This window comes from Panulirus ornatus, chromosome 16, assembly GCF_036320965.1.
Source record: "Panulirus ornatus isolate Po-2019 chromosome 16, ASM3632096v1, whole genome shotgun sequence".
Classification (NCBI taxonomy): domain Eukaryota; kingdom Metazoa; phylum Arthropoda; class Malacostraca; order Decapoda; family Palinuridae; genus Panulirus; species Panulirus ornatus.
In genome coordinates, this window is record NC_092239.1 from 13,580,588 (window position 1) to 13,605,819 (window position 25,232).

General features: G+C 41.2%; 1 protein-coding gene across 1 annotated transcript in view; it reads left to right on the forward strand.

Moving 5' to 3' along the window:
- The first annotated feature begins 245 nt into the window (after positions 1 to 245).
- RpL4 (ribosomal protein L4) overlaps positions 246 to 25,232 on the forward strand; it is a 32,894-nt gene continuing 7,907 nt past the window's right edge. The window contains exons 1-6 of the mRNA XM_071671313.1: positions 246 to 380; positions 1,833 to 2,007; positions 8,819 to 9,064; positions 9,180 to 9,304; positions 9,426 to 9,645; positions 14,419 to 14,569. Of these exons, the coding sequence (XP_071527414.1) occupies positions 378 to 380; positions 1,833 to 2,007; positions 8,819 to 9,064; positions 9,180 to 9,304; positions 9,426 to 9,645; positions 14,419 to 14,569 (920 nt within the window). The 5' untranslated portion in view covers positions 246 to 377. The remainder of the gene's footprint in view (positions 381 to 1,832; positions 2,008 to 8,818; positions 9,065 to 9,179; positions 9,305 to 9,425; positions 9,646 to 14,418; positions 14,570 to 25,232) is intronic.

Here is a 25,232-nt window from a genome sequence, read left to right on the forward strand (position 1 = left end):
TATTTAAAAAGTCAAAAGATTACGTTAACACCCGATCTAAATCATCTTCAGATTTTCACCATATTTCCTAACTTTATCATAATTCGTATTTTGGAGCTATGGTATTTACTTAATGATAATAATAATAATAATAATAATAATGATAATAACAATAAAAATAATAATAATAATGATAATAATAATAATAATTTGTTAAAATAGAAGTAAAGATCTATATGATTATTTCATATATCTATATATATTTTGACAGTATTTCCGTAGTGTGGATTTAGTGCGTTTCGTAGTGCCTCGCTTCACCTCCACGTTAAGGGAGTCGTTCTTTGATGTGAAGCTCTCTCAGAGAATAGACGTGTTGGCTGTAGAGACCTTCGAGAAGTATGGTAATTTTACAATAACTTTTCGTTTGATGTATTTTTATTGGATATTTTGTGTTGGCAGTGTTAGAATGAAAGGAGCGGTCAGAAGAAATGTTAGGTGAAGGTTAAAATGGAGTGATATGGGAGACTACGCCTGAGTGTATCTGCCATGAGGTGTCGTCGGTTGTAGGTGCGTTGCCCTTTTAACGTTAACTTAACACTGAAGTAAATGCCCATCCTTCATTACTTTGCGAATGTCTGATTAGTTTGATACTACTATCTCCGTAAGATTTGTAATATGTGGTTTGGGCGCGTGGTAGCCGCATAGATCCATTAAATATGTTTAGGGTTATCATGGTGACGGTGTGGCAGGGTTTGTGTAGAACATAAGGACTGCTTTAGACTTTCATATGCGCTTGACATTCTTGCAAGGTCACTTGTACTTATGATGAATATATATCAGTCGTATTTTGTACTTATGATGAATATATATCAGTTGTATTTTGTATAAATGTATTGCAACGCACTTTAAAACCAATGCCTATTTACTAGGATCGTACCTGAATTTGGTGCTGCTACCTTCTAAATTGAATGTCTGAATTATTGGCTGGAAGTATTCTGAATTAATTGGCTTAAGGTAGTATTTTTTCATGACACTAACATTAATGTAAAATTTGCCCGCAAGGTCTACCAAGTTAAAAACTACACAGTCGTAATGAAACTATTTATACCATCGTCATAGGCCATGGAAATGTGTGGAATAGATATGTAAATCACTTAAAAATTGTACTGTCACCATTCTCCTTGTTGGGAAGTGCTCATCATCCACACAATCCCACATTACTATGCTCAGCATTCCTGAATATGCAACAGTGCTAGATCCTGCCTATTGAAAATTACCTCACAGTTAACCGAAACAAGGTAGAAACTCCCGACAGATCACACCACCCGCCCAAGAAATTTTAATACACATGGAGCTAACCTGAGAAGCACTAATGAACTGCCTTCCCAGCTTAGTCTTCAATTTCTACCCACGAAACATAACCCATCAAAGCAATGCTTCAGACAAACATGTCACACTTCCCTGTCTACGCTATGTAAATTAACCGTCCTTGCATTACAAATTCATTTCAAGTTGTCGAAGACTTCACGCCCATGGTGCAGCTACCATAACGAGGAAGTTGAGCACTTAATTCTTCTTCCTTCCCTGCATTTAAACATGCACACATCACTACGCACAATTACCAATAGTCCAGACTGATAGACAAAGCGCCAAAGAAGCCTCAAAGATGAGGGGACTGAATGGAGATTGTGGCTTAGGTAAAAGAATATTAAATTGGCATGTCTTATTATTCAGCAGCAGTACTGTTGTCCATTTTTTTACTGTCTTAAGTAAATGATAACACCTAGTGTCTAAATCCACCAAACCATCCCCATTTCCTTTTTTTGAAATTTTGATTAACTTTGGAATTTCAGGCAACAGCTTGTGCACGCCCCCTAGTGGGCGTACATACTGATGGAGCAGTGACTGGTGTGAATGTTTCACTGCCGGCTGTGTTCCGTGCCCCCATCAGACCTGATGTGGTCAACTTTGTCCACGACCAAATTGCAAAGAACACTCGTCAGGCGTATGCTGTTAACAAAGATGCAGGTTAGTTTATTAAGTGACATGGTGTATTACCAAAGGTCATCGAAAATACTGTAATGAATTTCCATTTATCTTACATTTTGTTGCAGATAACACAACCTAGGTGAAGTCTGATATCCGAATCCTCAAAAATTGTTCCAGAACTGGCATGTTTCTTCTTACACTAAACTACTGCTTTGGGGTGTGCTTTGTTGCGGTCTTTCCATTCAAATTTGTTTAGTTTCTTAATATTTCAGGTGTACTTTTGTGGAAATTGGACTAATGGAAATGTAATGCCATTGATGCTTTTCTTTTGCATAGGTGACAATTATATACATATTCAGAAAAATGGAGAAAACAGATAAGGTAGTCGGAACTTGTACCATGCTGAGTGTTTGCAATGGTCATATTAAAATATTCATCTTCATTGTGATAAAATGATGAAATTGAATATGAGAACATTCTTCATTTTGATAGAATGACACCATTGAATTATTTTTTATTCGGTGTTGCGTAAGTTCGTTGAATGTATGAATTATATATATCTATCTATGACACCTTTGCCCTTTGAGAACTCCCCCAGTCCAAGGTTGTTTTCTCACAGCATATTTCTGAGGGGACTAGAGGTGGTAACATTTTAGATTTGTTGCTGACAAATGCAAAAACTAAGCTTACAGATGAATTTGAGGAGGGAGGAGAGTTAGATAATAGTGACCACAGGGATATGAGATTCAGTATAATGAAAGATGTGAATAGAAAGGAGAATGAAATGTTCTTTCCTGACTTTCGTAAGGCCAACTTTGCGGGGCTATACAGATACTTTGCTTTTGTTGATGAGGTGGGACTAAATGAAAGTGGGTGTGTGGGTGGGACTAAATGAAGGTGGGTGAGGTAAGACAGACCAAGCATTGCAGGTGGTGTTGGTTTAGGTTAGTCAGGTGACTCAGATCAGCTTAGTAGTGTCAGGTCAAATGGTGGTGAGGCACGGGAGACCATTGACAGCATGGAAGTTTCCGTAGAAAGGTTCTAGGTAACAATGAAAAAGGGACAAAAATTGAATATTCCTTATAGACAGTATAGAACTAACAATATTAACCCCAAATGGCTAAATGGTGGAATAAAATCCCTTATAGGGCATTAGAAGGGCATGCACAACAAAGTGGGGGGAAACACAGTTTACTAATCAGCTAACACAAATTAAGAGAATGTTAAAATTGAAGTTTTGTAGGCTTAGAGAAATTACAAAATAAGATTACTAACAAAGCAAAAAACAATGCCAAAGGATTTTTTCATATGTTCAGAAAAAAAGTTAGGGAGCAGATTGGACCTATCAAATTGCATTTTGGTAGATTAGTTGATAGTGAGATTGAGATGTGAATTTTTAAACAACCATTGCATATCGATATTTATGCAGGAGGAGAATACAAGGATTCCGGTTCCAGAGCAAATTTACAGGGGGGGACGAAAGTAGGAAGCTATGCGATATTGAGATTTGTAAATTTGATATTTTGAAACGAATAGAACGATTAAAAGTAGACGAGACCCGGGCCAGATGGTATTTATGAGAGGGTCTTGAAAGAATGTAGGGGGAAGTATTTCGTTTTTAAATGCGTTTAAACAGTCTCGAATCAGGTGTATTCCTAAGCAATGGAGGACAGCGAATGTCGTTCCCATCTTCAAGAAAGGGCGTAGATCCATTGCCTCTAATTATCGTCCTGTTGGCTTGACATCTTGTGTGAGCATTTCTTGAAGAAATTATAGTGAACAAAATATGGGAACACTTGGAGAATTATGATCTCATTAGGGATTCTCAGCATGGGTTTAGAAAAAAGAAGTCATGTTTCAGTAACCTTCTCTCCATTAATAAAGTGTTTGGAACTATAGATAATAACTGTTGGTAATAACAAGTAGTGATGAAGAGAGATGGAGTGAATATTTTGAAGGTTTGTTGAATGTGTTTGATGAAAGCGTGGCAAATATAAGGTGTTTTGGTCAGGGTGGAGTGCAAAGTGAGAGGGTCAGGGAGAATGGCCTGGTAAACAGATAAGAGATAGTGAAAGCTTTGTGGATGATGAAAGGCGGTGGTTTGGATGGTATTGCAGTGGAATTCATTAAAAGAATGGGGATGACTGTTGATTGGTTGGTAAGGATATTCATTGTATGTATGGGATCATGGTGAAGTGCCTGAGGATTGGCAGAATGCATGCATAGTGCTATTTTACAAAGGCAAAGGGGATAAAGGTGATTGTTCAAATTACAGAGGCATAGGTTTGTTGAGTATTCCTGGGTATTATATGGGAGGGCGTTGATTGAGAGGGTAAAGGCATGTACAGAGCATCAGATTGGGAAAGAGCAGTGTGGTTTCAGAAGTGGTAGAGGATGTGTGGATCAGTTGTTTGCTTTGAAGAATGTATTAGAAATACTTAGAAAAACAGATGGATTTGTACAAAGCATTTACGAATCTGGAGAAGACAAATGATAGGGTGGATAGAGATGCCTCGTGGAAGGTTTTAAAAGTATATTGTGTGAAAAAAGTTTGAAAAAGTTGCTAGAAGCAGTGTAAAGTTTTTACCAAGGATGCAAGGCATGTGTACGAGTAGAAAGAGAGGAGAGTGATTAGTTCTCAGTAAATGTCTGCTGCAGGGGTGCATGATGTCTCCATGGTTGTTTAATTTGTTTATGGATGGGATTGTTAGGGAGGTGAATGCAGGAGTTTTGGAGAGAGGGGCAAGTATGCAGTCTGTTTTAGATGAGAGGGCTTGGGTAGTGAGTTGTTTGCTGATGGTACAGAGCTGGTGGCTGATTCGTGTGAGATGCAGAAGCTGGTGACTGAGTTTGGTAAAGTGAGTGAAAGAAGAAAGCTGAGAGTAAATGTGAATAAGAGCAAGGTTATTAGGTACAGTAGGGTTGAGGGACAAGTCAATTGGGAGGTAAGTTTGAATGGAGAGAAACTGGATATCTGGAAGTGGATTTATCAGCGGATGAAACCATAGAAGCAGAAGTATGTCACAGGGTGGGGGAGAGGGCAAAGGTTCTTGAAGCATTGAAGAATGTGTGGAAGGCAAGAACATTATCTTGGAGAGCAAAAAGAGTTATGTTTGAAGGAATAGTGGTTCCAAAAATGGTTTATGGTTGTGAGGCATGAACTATAGATAGGGTTGTGTGGAGGAGGGTGGATGTGTTGGAAATGAGATGGTTGAGGACAATGTGTGGTGTGAGGTGGTTTGATCGAGTAAGTAATGAAAGGGTAAGAGAGATGTGTGGTGGTAAAGAGTGTGGTTGAGAGAGCAGAAAAGGTTGCATTGAAATGGTATGGTCACGTGGAGAGAATGAGTGAGGAAAGATTGACCAAGAGGATATATGCGTCAAAGGTGGAGGGAACGAGAAGTGGGAGACCAAATTGGAGGTGGAAGGATGGAATGGAAAAGATTTTGAGTGATCAGGGCCTGAACATACAGGAGGGTGAAAGGCGTGCAAGGAATAGTGAATTGGAACGATGTGGCTACTGGGGTGGACGTGCTGTCAATGGCTTGAACCAGGGCATGTGAAGCGCCTGGGGTAAACCATGGAAAGTTTTGTGGGGCCTGGATGTGTATATATGTATATGTGTATATATGTACACATACATATTTATATCCCTGGGGATAGGGGAGAAAGAATACTTCCCTCGCATTCCTCACGTGTCGTAGGAGACGACCAAAGGGAATGGGAGCGGGGGGCTGGAAACCCTTCACTCCTTGTATTTTGACTTTCTAAAAGGGGAAACAGAAGGAGTCGTGCTTGGAGTGCTCATCCTCCTCGAAGGCTCAGATTGGGATGTCTAAATGTGTGTGGACGTAACCAAGATGAGAAAAAAGGAGAGATAGGTAATATGTTTGAGGAAAGGAACCTGGATGTTTTGGCTCTGAGTGAAACGAAGCTCAAGGGTAAAGGGGAAGAGTGGTTTGGGAATGTCTTGGGAGTAAAGTCAGGGGTTAGTGAGAGAACAAGAGCAAGGGAAGGAGTAGCACTACTGATACAGGAGTGGTGGGAGTATGTGATATTGTAAGAAAGTAAGCTGGATTGATATGGGTAAAACTGAAAGTTGATGGAGAGAGATGGGTGATTATTGGTGCATATGCACCTAGGCCTGAGAAGAAAGAAAGAAAGAGAGGCAAGTGTTTTGGGAGCAGCTGAGTGAGTGTGTTAGAAGTTTTGATGCACGAGACCGGGTTATAGTGATGGGTGATTTGAATGCAAAGGTGAGTAATGTGGCAGTTGAGGGAATAATTGGTGTGCATGGGGTGTTCAGTGTTGTAAATGGAAATGGTAAAGAGCTTGTAGATTTATGTGCTGAAAAAGGATGGTGATTGGGAATACCTGGTTTAAAAAGAGATATACATAAGTATACGTAAGTAGGAGAGATGGCCAGAGAGCGTTATTGGATTGTGTGTTAATTGATAGGCACATGAAAGAGAGACTTTTGGATGTTAATATGCTGAGAGGTGCAACTGGAGGGATGTGTGATCATTATCTTGTGGAGGCAAAGGTGAAGATTTGTAGAGGTTTTCAGAAAAGAGAATGTTGGGGTGAAAATAATGGTGAGAGTGAGTGAGTTTGGGAAGGAGACTTGTGTGAGGAAGTACCAGGAGAGACTGAGTACAGAATGGAAAAAGGTGAGAACAAAGGAGGTAAGGGGAGTGGGGGAGGAATGGGATGTATTTAGGGAGGCAGTGATGGCTTGTGCAAAAGATGCTTGTGGCATGAGAAGCGTGGGAGATGGGCAGATTAGAAAGGGTAGCGAGTGGTGGGATGAAGAAGTAAGATTATTAGTGAAAGAGAAGAGAGAGGCATTTGGATGATATTTGCAGGGAAATAATGCAAATGAGTGGGAGATGTATAAAAGAAAGAGGCAGGAGGGCGAGAGAAAGGTGCAAGAGGTGAAAGAGGGCAAATGAGAATTGGGGTAAGAGTATCATTAAATTTTAGAGAGAATAAAAAGATGATGTGGAAGGAGGTAAATAAAGTGTAAGACAAGGGAACAAATGGGAACTTCAGTGAAGGGGGCTAATGGGGAGGTGATAACAAGTAGTGGTAATGTGAGAAGGAAGGAGATGGAGTGAGTATTTTGAAGGTTTGCTGAATGTGTTTGATGAATTTATTAAAAAGGGTGGTGACTGTATTGTTGACTGCTTGGTAAGGTTATTTAGTGTATGTATGACTCATGGTGAGGTGCCTGATGATTGGGAGAATGCTTGCATAGTGTCATTGTACAAAGGCAAAGGGGATAAAAGTGAGTGCTCAAATTACAGAGGTGTAAGTTTGTTGAGTATTCCAGGGAAATATGGGAGGGTATTGATTGAGAGGGTGAAGGCATATACAGAGCATCAGACTGGGGAAGAGCAGTGTGGTTTCAGGAGTGCAAATGCCCGTGAGATGTGTTAAAGAAATCTTGCCTTCATCCATTCCTGGCGATACTGTGCCCCACAGGAAACAGCATTGCTACCCTCCGCTTCAGCAAGGCAGTGCTAGGAAAACAGACAGAAAAAGCTCATTGTCCACATTCCGGCCCCTCAGACCTTTCCATGGTTTACCCCAGACATTTCACATGCCCTGGTTCTGTCCATTGACAGCAAGTCGACCCCCGTATACCACATTGTTTTAATCCACCCTATTCCTTGCATGCCTCTCGCTCTCCTGTATGTTCAGGCCCTGATTACTCAAAAAAAAAATTTCACATCCTTCCTCCTCCAATTTGGTCTCCATGTTCCCTCAACCTCAGACACATGTTCTCTTTGTCAATCTTTCCTCACTCGTTCTCTCCATATGTCCAAACCACTTCGACATGTCCTCTATTGCTCTCTCAAGCACACACTTTAATTCCACACATCTCTTTTACCCTATCGTTGCTAGTTCGTTCAAACCACCTTACACCACAAATTGTCCTCAGACTTTTCATTTCTAACACATCCACCCTCCTCAGTACAACCCTATCTATATTCCATTCCTCGCAACCATATAATACTGTTGGAACCACTGCTCTTAAACATACCCATTTTTTCTCTCCAAGATAATGTTCTTTCCTTCCACACATTCTTCATTGCTCCCAGAACCTTCTCCCCCGCCCTGTGACTTGCTTTCGCTTCCAAGGTTCCATTTGCTGCTCCCCACCATATGACTTGCTTTCGCTTCCAAGGTTCCATTTGCTGCTAAGTCCACTCCCAGATATCTAAAACACATTTTTCTCCATTCAAACTTACATCCCAATTAGCTTGTCCCTGAGACCTACTGATCCTAATAACCTTGCTCTTATTCACATTTACTCTCCACTTTCTCCTTCCATCAACTCTTATCATATTCCTTCTCCAGATCCATAAATGCTACATACAAATCTATCCGCTTTTCTAAGTATTTCTCATTCTTCAAAGCACACACTTGATCCACACATCCTCTATCACCTGAAACCACACTGCTCCCCAGTCAGATGCTCTGTACATTCCTTTATCCTGTCAATTAATACCCTCCCTTACAATTTCCCGGGAATACTCAACAAATGTATGCCTCTGTAGTTTGAAGACTCTCCTTTATCCCCTTTGCCTTTGTTCATTGGCACTGCATTCCACCAATCCTCATCATTTTCCCATGATCCATACATACATTGATTATTCTTTCCAACCAGTTAACACGGTCACCTCCTTTCATAATAAATCCTACTGCAATACCATGCAAACCCACCACCTTGCCTGGTGCTGTTGCATAAGAGTATTTAAGGTAAAGGAAGGTGTTTCAATTTTACTTAATGTATTCTAGTGTTCACTCGAAATTAGACTAAGTTAGCTTAGTTTTCTTTCTGCAGGTCATCAGACCTCGGCTGAGTCATGGGGTACAGGTCGTGCTGTTGCTCGTATCCCTCGTGTACGTGGTGGTGGTACTCATCGTTCAGGCCAGGGTGCTTTTGGAAATATGTGTCGTGGGGGTCGCATGTTTGCTCCAACAAAGACATGGAGACGTTGGCACCGCAAGATTGCAGTCAATCAGAAACGCTATGCCATGTGCTCAGCCATTGCTGCCACCTCAAGCCCTGCACTGGTAATGTCAAAAGGTAATAATTTGAGATCTTTTATTGTAGTCTTTTATTGTAGTTGTGTGTAAAGTATATTGATTATATAAAGATAAAGGCAAGTTGGTGTAAAAGTTCAAGATTTGATTGTTTTCAGGGCACATGATCCAGGAGGTGCCAGAGGTGCCTCTGGTGGTGTCGGACAAAGTTGAAGAGCTGACCAAGACCAAGGAAGCTGTGCTGATGTTGAAGAAACATCGTGGATGGACTGATGTGCTCAAGGTAGTGTGGTTTGGAATTTTTTAACTCAAATTTTTGATAGTTTTGCTGAATTTCTTGAAACATTTATGTGAATCAATGGAAATTTTGGTAAATTTCTTTTCTAGGAATGGATAATCCACAGGTTTACAAAAGCAAGAGGTTCCGTGCTGGTAAGGGTAAGATGCGCAACCGTCGTCGTATACAGCGAACAGGACCCCTTGTTATCTACAACAAAGATCAGGGCTTGACCCGGGCCTTCCGAAACATCCCTGGTGTTGACACAATATGTGTGGATAGGCTAAACCTTCTGAAGCTTGCACCTGGTGGTCATGTTGGTAGATTCTGCATATGGACAGAATCTGGTAAGCTTGTATATTACATACTTTTCATGTACATGTCTCTGTACCTTGTTAGACAGCGATCATTATTTCATTTTCTTATGGGGGGATTACAGGTTAGTGAATATGGAGTTGACCATGAAAGGTCATCCTGATGCATTTTACGATGTACAGTTGTTTCCCAGCATTCAAAGATTGAATGGCATAAAACCTATAACTAGTTTGGATCTTGCCTGATTATTGCCATCTTAACTTGAAGATGATTGTCTTTGGAGCCATTGATTTTGGTGTTTTTTTATTGTTCTGGATAAATATTTCCACCCATTTTTGATTTAACTACTAATAATTTAAAGTACAGGCAGCAATTGTTTCATGAAACCACCTTTTAGGTGCTTGTTTTTTGGTACTTCTGGAATCCAATTTTCAGTGAGTACTCGAGTTTATCCATTTGGGTGTGGGAATGTGTGGGCTTTCTTTGCTGTCAAGTTGGTGGGGGAATTGAATGTAAGAGTTTTGAGTGAAAGGCAAATCATTGGGATGTTGTTGGAAGGGCGGCATGATATGATAGGTTGCTATTTGTAGATGACATGGCTCTGGTGGCATACTGCAAAGAGAAACTGTTGATGGTTTAGGAGAGTGAGTTGAAATAGAGAATGAAAGTTAGGTTATGAGGTGCAGCAGGACAATGAAACATGTTGGTTTGTTTGACGGGGTGGGATATTGGGGAAGTGGGTTGCTTAGGAACCTTATGGTGGATGGAGTTGTGGGGCCTGAAATTGGTCATAGGGTGGGAAAAGTGGTTAAGGTCTTGCGCACATCAAGGATTTTGTAGGAGAGGTCATTGTCTAAGGGCAGAGATAGGTGTGTTTCATGGTAAAGTTGTCTCAACAGTGTCGTATGGATGTGTCTCATTAAGGCCTTGAGTACAGGAAAAAAAATGAAGATAAGTTAGATGGAGAGAGGTGGGTGATTATTGGTGCATATGCACCTGGGCATGAGAAGAAAGATCATGAGAGGCAAGTGTTTTGGGAGCAGCTAAATGAGTGTGTTAGCGGTTTTGATGCACGAGACCGGGTTATAGTGATGGGTGATTTGAATGCAAAGGTGAGTAATGTGACAGTTGAGGGAATAATTGGTATGCATGGGGTGTTCAGTGTTGTAAATGGAAATGGTGAAGAGCTTGTAGATTTATGTGCTGAAAAAGGACTGATGATTGGGAATACCTGGTTTAAAAAGCGAGATATACATAAGTATACTTATGTAAGTAGGAGAGATGGCCAGAGAGCGTTATTGGATTACGTGTTAATTGACAGGCGTGCGAAAGAGAGACTTTTGGATGTCAATGTGCTGAGAGGTGCAACTGGAGGGATGTCTGATCATTATCTTGTGGAGGCTAAGGTGAAGATTAGTATGGGTTTTCAGAAAAGAAGAGTGAATGTTGGGGTGAAGAAGGTGGTGAGAGTAAGTGAGCTTGGGAAGGAGACCTGTGTGAAGAAGTATCAGGAGAGACTGTGTACAGAATGGAAAAAGGTGAGAACAATGGAAGTAAGGGGAGTGGGGGAGGAATGGGATGTATTTAGGGAATCAGTGATGGATTGCGCAAAAGATGCTTGTGGCATGAGAAGAGTGGGAGGTGGGCTGTTTAGAAAGGGTAGTGAGTGGTGGGATGAAGAAGTAAGAGTATTAGTGAAAGAGAAGAGAGAGGCATTTGGACGATTTTTGCAGGGAAAAAATGCAATTGAGTGGGAGAAGTATAAAAGAAAGAGACAGGAGGTCAAGAGAAAGGTGCAAGAGATGAAAAAAAGGGCAAATGAGAGTTGGGGTGAGAGACTATCAGTAAATTTTAGGGAGAATAAAAAGATGTTCTGGAAGGAGGTAAATAGGGTGCGTAAGACAAGGGAGCAAATGGGAACTTCAGTGAAGGGCGTAAATTGGGAGGTGATAACAAGTAGTGGTGATGTGAGAAGGAGATGGAGTGAGTATTTTGAAGGTTTGTTGAATGTGTCTGATGACAGAGTGGCAGATATAGGGTGTTTTGGTCGAGGTGGTGTGCAAAGTGAGAGGGTTAGGGAAAATGATTTGGTAAACAGAGAAGAGGTAGTAAAAGCTTTGCGGAAGATGAAAGCCGGCAAGGCAGCAGGTTTGGATGGTATTGCAGTGGAATTTATTAAAAAAGGGGGTGACTGTATTGTTGACTGGTTGGTAAGGTTATTTAATGTATGTATGACTCATGGTGAGGTGCCTGAGGATTGGCGGAATGCGTGCATAGTGCCATTGTACAAAGGCAAAGGGGATAAGAGTGAGTGCTCAAATTACAGAGGTATAAGTTTGTTGAGTATTCCTGGTAAATTATATGGGAGGGTATTGATTGAGAGGGTGAAGGCATGTACAGAGCATCAGATTGGGGAAGAGCAGTGTGGTGTCAGAAGTGGTAGAGGATGTGTGGATCAGGTGTTTGCTTTGAAGAATGTATGTGAGAAATACTTAGAAAAGCAAATGGATTTGTATGTAGCATTTATGGATCTGGAGAAGGCATATGATAGAGTTGATAGAGATGCTCTGTGGAAGGTATTAAGAATATGTGGTGTGGGAAGCAAGTTGTTAGAAGCAGTGAAAAGTTTTTATCGAGGATGTAAAGCGTGTGTACGTGTAGGAAGAGAGGAAAGTGATTGGTTCTCAGTGAATGTAGGTTTGCGGCAGGGGTGTGTGATGTCTCCATGGTTGTTTAATTTGTTTATGGATGGGGTTGTTAGGGAGGTAAATGCAAGAGTCTTGGAAAGAGGGGCAAGTATGAAGTCTGTTGGGGATGAGAGAGCTTGGGAAGTGAGTCAGTTGTTGTTCGCTGATGATACAGCGCTGGTGGCTGATTCATGTGAGAAACTGCAGAAGCTGGTGACTGAGTTTGGTAAAGTGTGTGAAAGAAGAAAGTTAAGAGTAAATGTGAATAAGAGCAAGGTTATTAGGTACAGTAGGGTTGAGGGTCAAGTCAATTGGGAGGTGAGTTTGAATGGAGAAAAACTGGAGGAAGTGAAGTGTTTTAGATATCTGGGAGTGGATCTGTCAGCGGATGGAACCATGGAAGCGGAAGTGGATCATAGGGTGGGGGAGGGGGCGAAAATTTTGGGAGCCTTGAAAAATGTGTGGAAGTCGAGAACATTATCCCGGAAAGCAAAAATGGGTATGTTTGAAGGAATAGTAGTTCCAACAATGTTGTATGGTTGCGAGGCGTGGGCTATGGATAGAGTTGTGCGCAGGAGGATGGATGTGCTGGAAATGAGATGTTTGAGGACAATGTGTGGTGTGAGGTGGTTTGATCGAGTAAGTAACGTAAGGGTAAGAGAGATGTGTGGAAATAAAAAGAGCGTGGTTGAGAGAGCAGAAGAGGGTGTTTTGAAATGGTTTGGGCACATGGAGAGAATGAGTGAGGAAAGATTGACCAAGAGGATATATGTGTCGGAGGTGGAGGGAACGAGGAGAAGAGGGAGACCAAATTGGAGGTGGAAAGATGGAGTGAAAAGGATTTTGTGTGATCGGGGCCTGAACATGCAGGAGGGTGAAAGGAGGGCAAGGAATAGAGTGAATTGGAGCGATGTGGTATACAGGGGTTGACGTGCTGTCAGTGGATTGAATCAGGGCATGTGAAGCGTCCGGGGTAAACCATGGAAAGCTGTGTAGGTATGTATATTTGCGTGTGTGGATGTGTGTATGTACATGTGTATGGGGGGGGTTGGGCCATTTCTTTCATCTGTTTCCTTGCGCTACCTCGCAAACGCGGGAGACAGTGACAAAGTATAAAAAAAAAAAAAAAAAAAAAAAAAGATTGAGTTATGTTGATTGTTTAAAGAATGACAGTGTGAGAGAGAGGTTTGGTTGTAAGAAATCTATGGATGAACTGATCTGGAAGTGTTATGGTTTGGGTGAATGAGTAGGTTGTGCGAAGAGACTGAGTAAAAGGACTCCATGTACTGGTTATTGTAGCTAACTGTGATGCATTCACAGCCTGCCTTGAGTTGGGTCCTCATATCTTGCTGTTTACTCTCGGTTAAGGGTGGGTCAGTAAATGGATTTCTGACTTAGCCAGTGACTGATTAAGCAATGCAGAGGGACAGTTAAGTAGTGTACATTTAATTGGAGGAAGTGGGGATTTGGTTACCTGAAATAAGACACGGTAGTGAATGGGACCATGTGAGCAGAAGTGAGTCATGGGTTGTGTAAGGGGCAAAGGTTTGTGAAGCATTGAGGAATATGTGGAGAGGTCTTTATCTTGGTGGGTGAAAATGGGTATGTTTGAAGATAAAGCAGTTCCTGTGATTTACAATGCAAGGCTTTATGAAAATGTGCTGAGAAGGGTGTTGTTGGATATGTTTGTGGGCATCATGTGAGGTGGTTTGATGTATTAAGTAGTAGAAAGGTGAGGGTGGTGTGGTAAGAAGATAATTGAGAGAAATGAAGAGGGTGTGCTGAAGATGTTTTGACATAGGGATAATGGATGAGGAGAGGTTGACCAAGAGGATATATGTGCAAGAGGGGGAAAACCAAATTGGAGATAAAAGGTTGAGTAAAACATTAGAGTGCTCAATGCTTGGACATGCAGGAGGGTTAAATGTGTGCATGGGATAGAGTGAACTGAGTGGTGTGGTATACAGGGGCGACTTACTGTCAGTGAAGTGAACTACGGCATATTGTGTGGCTGCATTGTTTTGGTATATCCTGTGAAGTTGAAATGAAGTGTGCTGTATTGCAGGAAATTTTTCTTGCAAATTCTTGCTTGAAATTTTGTATTTTATTTTTTCTCAGCATTTCGCAAGTTGGATTCTTTGTATGGGACCTGGCGTAAAGAGTCAAGAAAGAAGAAGAATTACAACCTGCCCATGCCAAAGATGACAAACACAGATTTAGCCCGTATATTGAAGTCTGATGAAATCCAGTCTGTCATCCGTGCACCTAAGTAAGTGTTCTTGTTCTTATTGGTATATTCATTTATTATACTTAACTGCAGTTTCCTCTGTCAGCAAGGTAGCGCAAGGAAACAGACGAAGAATGGCCCAACCACCCTCATACACATATATTCCAACGAGTCCATTGGGAAGATGGAACACGATAAGTTCCCAAGTGCACTTTCATGTTATAATCACGTCTTCAGGGGAGATACAAGAAATAATTAAAAGTCAGCTGATATACAACTAGGACGCCATTTGGTAAACGAATGGTTGTCTAAGACAGACAACGAGCAAATCATAAACTTATGTGGACAAGAAGGGAAATTGTTTGCAAATTTTATCAACAATAATGCTATCCAATTTGTATAGACCTTTGGGCATTATTACATGACAGCTAGAGACTGAGTGTGAACGAATGAGGCCTTTGTTGTCTTTTCCTAGCGCTACCTCGCACACATGAGGGGGGAGGGGGATGTTATTCCACGTGTGGCGAGGTGGCGATGGGAATAAATAAAGGCAGACTATGAATTATGTACATGTGTATATATGTATATGTCTGTGTGTGTATATATAGGTGTACATTGAGATGTATAGGTATGTATATTTGCGTGTGTGGACATGTGTGTATATACATGTGTATTGGGGTGGGTTGGGCCATTTCTTTCGTCTTTCCTTGTGCTACCTCGCTAATGCGGGAGACAGCGACAAAGCAAAATAATAAATAAATAAAAATCTTTGTGTATTTGATAATAGAAGATTCACTGATATTTCTCGTGGTACTGAGTTATTGATAACTGAGATGGCATTAGTTTAGTCAGTACGATGATCGTAGTTTTTAACGTGATTAAATAAGGCATTTGATTCTTGGTAGTTTTTTTTATACAATATTTATGTTGCTTAAGTCTAACAGAAGCAGAAGAGGGTGTTTTGAAGTGGTTTGGGCATATGGAGAGGATGAGTGAGGAAAGATTGACCAAGAGGATATATGTGTCGGAGGTGGAGGGAACAAGGAGAAGAGGGAGACCAAATTGGAGGTGGAAAGATGAAGTGAAAAAGATTTTGTGTGATCGGGGCCTGAACATGCAGGAGGGTGAAAGGAGGGCAAGGAATAGAGTGAATTGGAGCGATGTGGTATACCGGGGTTGACGTGCTGTCAGTGGATTGAATCAAGGCATGTGAAGCGTCTGGGGTAAACCATGGAAAGCTGTATAGGTATGTATATTTGCGTGTGTGGGCGTATGTATATACATGTGTATGGGGGGGGGGGTTGGGCCATTTCTTTCGTCTGTTTCCTTGCGCTACCTCGCAAACGCGGGAGGCAGCGACAAAGTATAATAAAATAAAAAAAATAAATATAAGTCTAACAGAAAGATCCTTGCCAGTCTGCCCAACATAAAACTTATCACAGTTTCTACATGGTACTTTAAATATGCATTCAGGAGAATTTTCTGGTGAGTTCTTGATTTAAGGTATTCTTTAAAGTATTATAATTGCTGAAGGCAACATTTACATTAAAGGAGATAAGCAACATGGGAAGTAAAGTAGCATTATTGTTAAAAGGGAGAACTAAAAGATTCTTGGTGTCAATGGGATGTTTGGGTTCTACTATGAAATGGTTTCTTTGCTGAATTAGGGATTTATCAATGAAAGATCTAGGGCACATAGATCCAGTTGAATATATCTTCTCAAACTTATCATCAATAAACTATGTACTGCAAATATGTAATGCCCTATGGAACATATATTGACATGATAATTTAAGTCATGTTGAGTAATGATGGATATATGAGCACATTTTGGTAGGTTTTCTGTATATGCTAAACTTAAACTTGTTTCCTGCACATGGATCATGCTGTCTAAAAAATGGTAACATACCATTATTTTCATTTTCTACAGTAAATTTGATGGAAGGTACTAAATTGTTAAGTAAGGGGAGAAATATTTGTAAATTTTCATTTGTTGGCCAAACACAAAGACCATCATCTACATACGTAAACCAAATTGCATTAGAAGGTAAGATATCCTTTAGTAGTTTTGTTTCAAAAAATTCCATATAAAGATTACTTAGTACAGGTGAAAGAGGTGTATATATATTCTTTTTTTCTTTCGTACTATTCGCCATTTCCCGCATTAGCGAGGTAGCGTTATCAACAGAGGACTGGGCCTTAGAGGGAATATCCTCACCTGGCCCCCTTCTCTGTTCCTTCTTTTGGAAAATTAAAAAAAAAACGAGAGGGGAGGATTTCCAGCCACCCGCTCCCTTCCCTTTTAGTTGCCTTCTACAACACGCAGGGAATACGTGGGAAGTATTCTTTCTCCCCTATCCCCTATATATATATATATATATATATATATATATATATATATATATATATATATATATTTTTTCAAACTATTCGCCATTTCCCGCGTTAGCGAGGTAGCGTTAAGAACAGAGAACTGGGCCACTGAGGGAATATCCTCACCTGGCCCCCTTCTCTGTTCCTTCTTTTGGAAAATTAAAAAAAATTGAGAGGGGAGGATTTCCAGCCCCCCGCTCCCTCCCCTTTTAGTCGCCTTCTACGACACGCAGGGAATACGTGGGAAGTATTCTTTCTCCCCTATCCCCAGGGATAATATATATATATATATATTTTTTTTTTTTTTTTTTTTTTTTTTTTTTTTATACTTTGTCGCTGTCTCCCGCGTTTGCGAGGTAGCGCAAGGAAACAGACGAAAGAAATGGCCCAACCCCCCCCATACACATGTACATACACATGTCCACACACGCAAATATACATACCTACACAGCTTTCCATGGTTTACCCCAGACGCTTCACATGCCTTGATTCACTCCACTGACAGCACGTCAACCCCGGTATACCACATCGCTCCAATTCACTCTATTCCTTGCCCTCCTTTCACCCTCCTGCATGTTCAGGCCCCGATCACACAAAATCTTTTTCACTCCATCTTTCCACCTCCAATTTGGTCTCCCTCTTCTCCTCGTTCCCTCCACCTCCGACACATATATCCTCTTGGTCAATCTTTCCTCACTCATTCTCTTCATGTGCCCAAACCATTTCAAAACACCCTCTTCTGCTCTCTCAACCACGCTCTTTTTATTTCCACACATCTCTCTTACCCTTACGTTACTTACTCGATCAAACCACCTCACACCACACATTGTCCTCAAACATCTCATTTCCAGCACATCCATCCTCCTGCGCACAACTCTATCATATGCCTTCTCCAGATCCATATATGCTACATACAAATCCATTTGCTTTTCTAAGTATTTCTCGCATACATTTTTCAAGCAAACACCTGATCCACACATCCTCTACCACTTCTGAAACCACACTGCTCTTCCCCAATCTGATGCTCTGTACATGCCTTCACCCTCTCAATCAATTCCCTCCCATATAATTTACCAGGAATACTCAACAAACTTATACTCTGTAATTTGAGCACTCACTCTTATCCCCTTTGCCTTTGTAAAATGGCACTATGCACGCATTCCGCCAATCCTCAGGCACCTCACCATGAGTCATACATACATTAAATAACTTACCAACCAGTCAACAATACAGTCACCCCCTTTTTTAATAAATTCCACTGCAATACCATCCAAACCTGCTGCCTTGCCGGCTTTCATCTTCCGCAAAGCTTTCACTACTCTTTCTCTGTTTACCAAAATCATTTTCCCTGTGTGAGAAGTACCAGGAGAGACTGAGTACAGAATGGAAAAGGTGAGAACAATGGAAGTAAGGGGAGTGGGGGAGGAATGGGATGTATTTAGGGAATCAGTGATGGATGCGCAAAAGATGCTTGTGGCATGAGAAGAGTGGGAGGTGGGTTGATTAGAAAGGGTAGTGAGTGGTGGGATGAAGAAGTAAGAGTATTAGTGAAAGAGAAGAGAGAGGCATTTGGGACGATTTTTGCAGGGAAAAAATGCAATTGAGTGGGAGATGTATAAAAGAAAGAGACAGGAGGTCAAGAGAAAGGTGCAAGAGGTGAAAAAAAGGGCAAATGAGAGTTGGGGTGAGAGAGTATCATTAAATTTTAGGGAGAATAAAAAAATGTTTTGGAAGGAGGTAAATAAAGTGCGTAAGACAAGGGAGCAAATGGGAACTTCAGTGAAGGGCGCAAATGGGGAGGTGATAACAAGTAGTGGTGATGTGAGAAGGAGATGGAGTGAGTATTTTGAAGGTTTGTTGAATGTGTTTGATGATAGAGTGGCAGATATAGGGTGTTTTGGTCGAGGGGGTATGCAAAGTGAGAGGGTTAGGGAAAATGATTTGGTAAACAGAGAAGAGGTAGTAAAAGCTTTGCGGAAGATGAAAGCCGGCAAGGCAGCAGGTTTGGATGGTATCGCAGTGGAATTTATTAAAAAAAGGGTGTGACTGTATTGTTGACTGGTTGGTAAGGTTATTTAATGTATGTATGACTCATGGTGAGGTGCCTGAGGATTGGCGGAATTGCGTGCATAGTGCCATTGTACAAAGGCAAAGGGGATAAGAGTGAGTGCTCAAATTACAGAGGTATAAGTTTGTTGAGTATTCTGGTAAATATATGGGAGGGTATTGATTGAGAGGGTGAAGGCATGTACAGAGCATCAGATTGGGGAAGAGCAGTGTGGTTTCAGAAGTGGTAGAGGAATGTGTGGATCAGGTGTTTGCTTTGAAGAATGTATGTGAGAAATACTTAGAAAAGCAAATGGATTTGTATTGTAGCTTTTTTATGGATCTGGAGGAAGGCATATGATAGAGTTGATAGAGATGCTCTTTGGAAGGTATAAGAATATATGGTGTGGGAGGCAAGTTGTTAGAAGCAGTGAAAAGTTTTTTATCGAGGATGTAAGCATGTGTACGTGTAGGAAGAGAGGAAAGTGATTGGTTCTCAGTGAATGTAGGTTTGCGGCAGGGATGTGTGATGTCTCCATGGTTTGTTTAATTTGTTTATGGATGGGGTTGTTAGGGAGGTAAATGCAAGAGTTTTGGAAAGAGGGGCAAGTAATGCAGTCTGTTGTGGATGAGAGAGCTTGGGAAGTGAGTCAGTTGTTGTTCGCTGATGATACAGCGCTGGTGGCTGATTCATGTGAGAAACTGCAGAAGCTGGTGACTGAGTTTGGTAAAAGTGTGTGGAAGAAGAAAGTTAAGAGTAAATGTGAATAAGAGCAAGGTTATTAGGTACAGTAGGGTTGAGGGTCAAGTCAATTGGGAGGTGAGTTTGAATGGAGAAAAACTGGAGGAAGTGAAGTGTTTTAGATATCTGGGAGTGGATCTGGCAGCGGATGGAACCATGGAAGCGGAAGTGGATCATAGGGTGGGGGGGGGCGAAAATTCTGGGGCCTTGAAGAATGTGTGGAAGTCGAGAACATTATCTCGGAAAGCAAAAATGGGTATGTTTGAAGGAATAGTGGTTCCAACAATGTTGTATGGTTGCGAGGCGTGGGCTATGGATAGAGTTGTGCGCAGGAGGATGGATGTGCTGGAAATGAGATGTTTGAGGACATGTGTGGTGTGAGGTGGTTTGATCGAGTGAGTAACGTAAGGGTAAGAGAGATGTGTGGAAATAAAAAGAGCGTGGTTGAGAGAGCAGAAGAGGGTGTTTTGAAAGTGGTTTGGGCACATGGAGAGAATGAGTGAGGAAAGATTGACCAAGAGGATATATGTGTCGGAGGTGGAGGGAACGAGGAGAAGAGGGAGACCAAATTGGAGGTGGAAAGATGGAGTGAAAAAGATTTTTGTTGTGATCGGGGCCCTGAACATGCAGGAGGGTGAAGGAGGGCAAGGAATAGAGTGAATTGGAGCGATGTGGTATACCGGGGTTGACGTGCTGTCAGTGGATTGAATCAAGGCATGTGAAGCGTCTGGGGTAAACCATGGAAAGCTGTATAGGTATGTATATTTGCGTGTGTGGGCGTATGTATATACATGTGTATGGGGGGGGGGGGTTGGGCCATTTCTTTCGTCTGTTTCCTTGCGCTACCTCGCAAACGCGGGAGGCAGCGACAAAGTATAATAAAATAAAAAAAATAAATATAAGTCTAACAGAAAGATCCTTGCCAGTCTGCCCAACATAAAACTTATCACAGTTTCTACATGGTACTTTAAATATGCATTCAGGAGAATTTTCTGGTGAGTTCTTGATTTAAGGTATTCTTTAAAGTATTATAATTGCTGAAGGCAACATTTACATTAAAGGAGATAAGCAACATGGGAAGTAAAGTAGCATTATTGTTAAAAGGGAGAACTAAAAGATTCTTGGTGTCAATGGGATGTTTGGGTTCTACTATGAAATGGTTTCTTTGCTGAATTAGGGATTTATCAATGAAAGATCTAGGGCACATAGATCCAGTTGAATATATCTTCTCAAACTTATCATCAATAAACTATGTACTGCAAATATGTAATGCCCTATGGAACATATATTGACATGATAATTTAAGTCATGTTGAGTAATGATGGATATATGAGCACATTTTGGTACGTTTTCTGTATATGCTAAACTTAAACTTGTTTCCTGCACATGGATCATGCTGTCTAAAAAATGGTAACATACCATTATTTTCATTTTCTACAGTAAATTTGATGGAAGGTACTAAATTGTTAAGTAAGGGGAGAAATATTTGTAAATTTTCATTTGTTGGCCAAACACAAAGACCATCATCTACATACGTAAACCAAATTGCATTAGAAGGTAAGATATCCTTTAGTAGTTTTGTTTCAAAAAATTCCATATAAAGATTACTTAGTACAGGTGAAAGAGGTGTATATATATTCTTTTTTTCTTTCGTACTATTCGCCATTTCCCGCATTAGCGAGGTAGCGTTATCAACAGAGGACTGGGCCTTAGAGGGAATATCCTCACCTGGCCCCCTTCTCTGTTCCTTCTTTTGGAAAATTAAAAAAAAAACGAGAGGGGAGGATTTCCAGCCACCCGCTCCCTTCCCTTTTAGTTGCCTTCTACAACACGCAGGGAATACGTGGGAAGTATTCTTTCTCCCCTATCCCCTATATATATATATATATATATATATATATATATATATATATATATCTTTCTTTCAAACTATTCGCCATTTCCCGCGTCAGCGAGGTAGCGTTGAGAACAGAGGACTGGACCTTTAAGGGAATATCCTCACCTGGCCCCCTTCTCTGTTCCATCTTTTGGAAAATTAAAAAAAATGAGAGGGGAGGATTTCCAGCCACCCGCTCCCAGTATCCTTTTATTATAGGCAGTATTTCTTTAAAAAAAAAAATGCTGCTTAAACATTCATATCATAAACCCATACCATGAATAACAAATGTTAATCCAAACTGCATAATCATACAATTTACTACATGCTAATTATTAGCATGTATTAGCAGATATATATATATATATATATATATATATATATATATATATTTTTTTTTTTTTTTTTTTTTTTATACTTTGTCGCTGTCTCCCGCGTTTGCGAGGTAGCGCAAGGAAACAGACGAAAGAAATGGCCCAACCCACCCCCATACACATGTATATACATACGTCCACACACGCAAATATACATACCTACACAGCTTTCCATGGTTTACCCCAGACGCTTCACATGCCTTGATTCAATCCACTGACAGCACGTCAACCCCGGTATACCACATCGCTCCAATTCACTCTATTCCTTGCCCTCCTTTCACCCTCCTGCATGTTCAGGCCCCGATCACACAAAATCTTTTTCACTCCATCTTTCCACCTCCAATTTGGTCTCCCTCTTCTCCTTGCTCCCTCCACCTCCGACACATATATCCTCTTGGTCAATCTTTCCTCACTCATCCTCTCCATGTGCCCAAACCACTTCAAAACACCCTCTTCTGCTCTCTCAACCACGCTCTTTTTATTTCCACACATCTCTCTTACCCTTACGTTACTCACTCGATCAAACCACCTCACACCACACATTGTCATCAAACATCTCATTTCCAGCACATCCATCCTCCTGCGCACAACTCTATCCATAGCCCACGCCTCGCAACCATACAACATTGTTGGAACTACTATTCCTTCAAACATACCCATTTTTGCTTTCCGAGATAATGTTCTCGACTTCCACACATTCTTCAAGGCCCCCAGAATTTTCGCCCCCTCCCCCACCCTATGATCTACTTCCGCTTCCATGGTTCCATCCGCTGCCAGATCCACTCCCAGATATCTAAAACACTTCACTTCCTCCAGTTTTTCTCCATTCAAACTCACCTCCCAGTTGACTTGACCCTCAACCCTACTGTACCTAATAACCTTGCTCTTATTCACATTTACTCTTAACTTTCTTCTTCCACACACTTTACCAAACTCAGTCACCAGCTTCTGCAGTTTCTCACATGAATCAGCCACCAGCGCTGTATCATCAGCGAACAACAACTGACTCACTTCCTAAGCTCTCTCATCCCCAACAGACTTCATACTTGCCCCTCTTTCCAAAACTCTTGCATTTACCTCCCTAACAACCCCATCCATAAACAAATTAAACAACCATGGAGACATCACACACCCCTGCCGCAAACCTACATTCACTGAGAACCAATCACTTTCCTCTCTTCCTAAACGTACACATGCCTTACATCCTCGATAAAAACTTTTCACTGCTTCTAACAACTTGCCTCCCACACCATATATTCTTAATACCTTCCACAGAGCATCTCTATCAACTCTATCATATGCCTTCTCCAGATCCATATATGCTACATACAAATCCATTTGCTTTTCTAAGTATTTCTCGCATACATTCTTCAAAGCAAACACCTGATCCACACATCCTCTACCACTTCTGAAACCACACTGCTCTTCCCCAATCTGATGCTCTGTACATGCCTTCACCCTCTCAATCAATTCCCTCCCATATAATTTACCAGGAATACTCAACAAACTTATACCTCTGTAATTTGAGCACTCACTCTTATCCCCTTTGCCTTTGTAAAATGGCACTATGCACGCATTCCGCCAATCCTCAGGCACCTCACCATGAGTCATACATACATTAAATAACCTTACCAACCAGTCAACAATACAGTCACCCCCTTTTTTAATAAATTCCACTGCAATACCATCCAAACCTGCTGCCTTGCCGGCTTTCATCTTCCGCAAAGCTTTCACTACCTCTTCTCTGTTTACCAAATCATTTTCCCTGTGTGAGGAAGTACCAGGAGAGACTGAGTACAGAATGGAAAAAGGTGAGAACAATGGAAGTAAGGGGAGTGGGGGAGGAATGGGATGTATTTAGGGAATCAGTGATGGATTGCGCAAAAGATGCTTGTGGCATGAGAAGAGTGGGAGGTGGGTTGATTAGAAAGGGTAGTGAGTGGTGGGATGAAGAAGTAAGAGTATTAGTGAAAGAGAAGAGAGAGGCATTTGGACGATTTTTGCAGGGAAAAAATGCAATTGAGTGGGAGATGTATAAAAGAAAGAGACAGGAGGTCAAGAGAAAGGTGCAAGAGGTGAAAAAAAGGGCAAATGAGAGTTGGGGTGAGAGAGTATCATTAAATTTTAGGGAGAATAAAAAGATGTTTTGGAAGGAGGTAAATAAAGTGCGTAAGACAAGGGAGCAAATGGGAACTTCAGTGAAGGGCGCAAATGGGGAGGTGATAACAAGTAGTGGTGATGTGAGGAGGAGATGGAGTGAGTATTTTGAAGGTTTGTTGAATGTGTTTGATGATAGAGTGGCAGATATAGGGTGTTTTGGTCGAGGGGGTATGCAAAGTGAGAGGGTTAGGGAAAATGATTTGGTAAACAGAGAAGAGGTAGTAAAAGCTTTGCGGAAGATGAAAGCCGGCAAGGCAGCAGGTTTGGATGGTATCGCAGTGGAATTTATTAAAAAAGGGTGTGACTGTATTGTTGACTGGTTGGTAAGGTTATTTAATGTATGTATGACTCATGGTGAGGTGCCTGAGGATTGGCGGAATGCGTGCATAGTGCCATTGTACAAAGGCAAAGGGGATAAGAGTGAGTGCTCAAATTACAGAGGTATAAGTTTGTTGAGTATTCCTGGTAAATTATATGGGAGGGTATTGATTGAGAGGGTGAAGGCATGTACAGAGCATCAGATTGGGGAAGAGCAGTGTGGTTTCAGAAGTGGTAGAGGATGTGTGGATCAGGTGTTTGCTTTGAAGAATGTATGTGAGAAATACTTAGAAAAGCAAATGGATTTGTATGTAGCTTTTTTATGGATCTGGAGAAGGCATATGATAGAGTTGATAGAGATGCTCTTTGGAAGGTATTAAGAATATATGGTGTGGGAGGCAAGTTGTTAGAAGCAGTGAAAAGTTTTTATCGAGGATGTAAGGCATGTGTACGTGTAGGAAGAGAGGAAAGTGATTGGTTCTCAGTGAATGTAGGTTTGCGGCAGGGATGTGTGATGTCTCCATGGTTTGTTTAATTTGTTTATGGATGGGGTTGTTAGGGAGGTAAATGCAAGAGTTTTGGAAAGAGGGGCAAGTATGCAGTCTGTTGTGGATGAGAGAGCTTGGGAAGTGAGTCAGTTGTTGTTCGCTGATGATACAGCGCTGGTGGCTGATTCATGTGAGAAACTGCAGAAGCTGGTGACTGAGTTTGGTAAAGTGTGTGGAAGAAGAAAGTTAAGAGTAAATGTGAATAAGAGCAAGGTTATTAGGTACAGTAGGGTTGAGGGTCAAGTCAATTGGGAGGTGAGTTTGAATG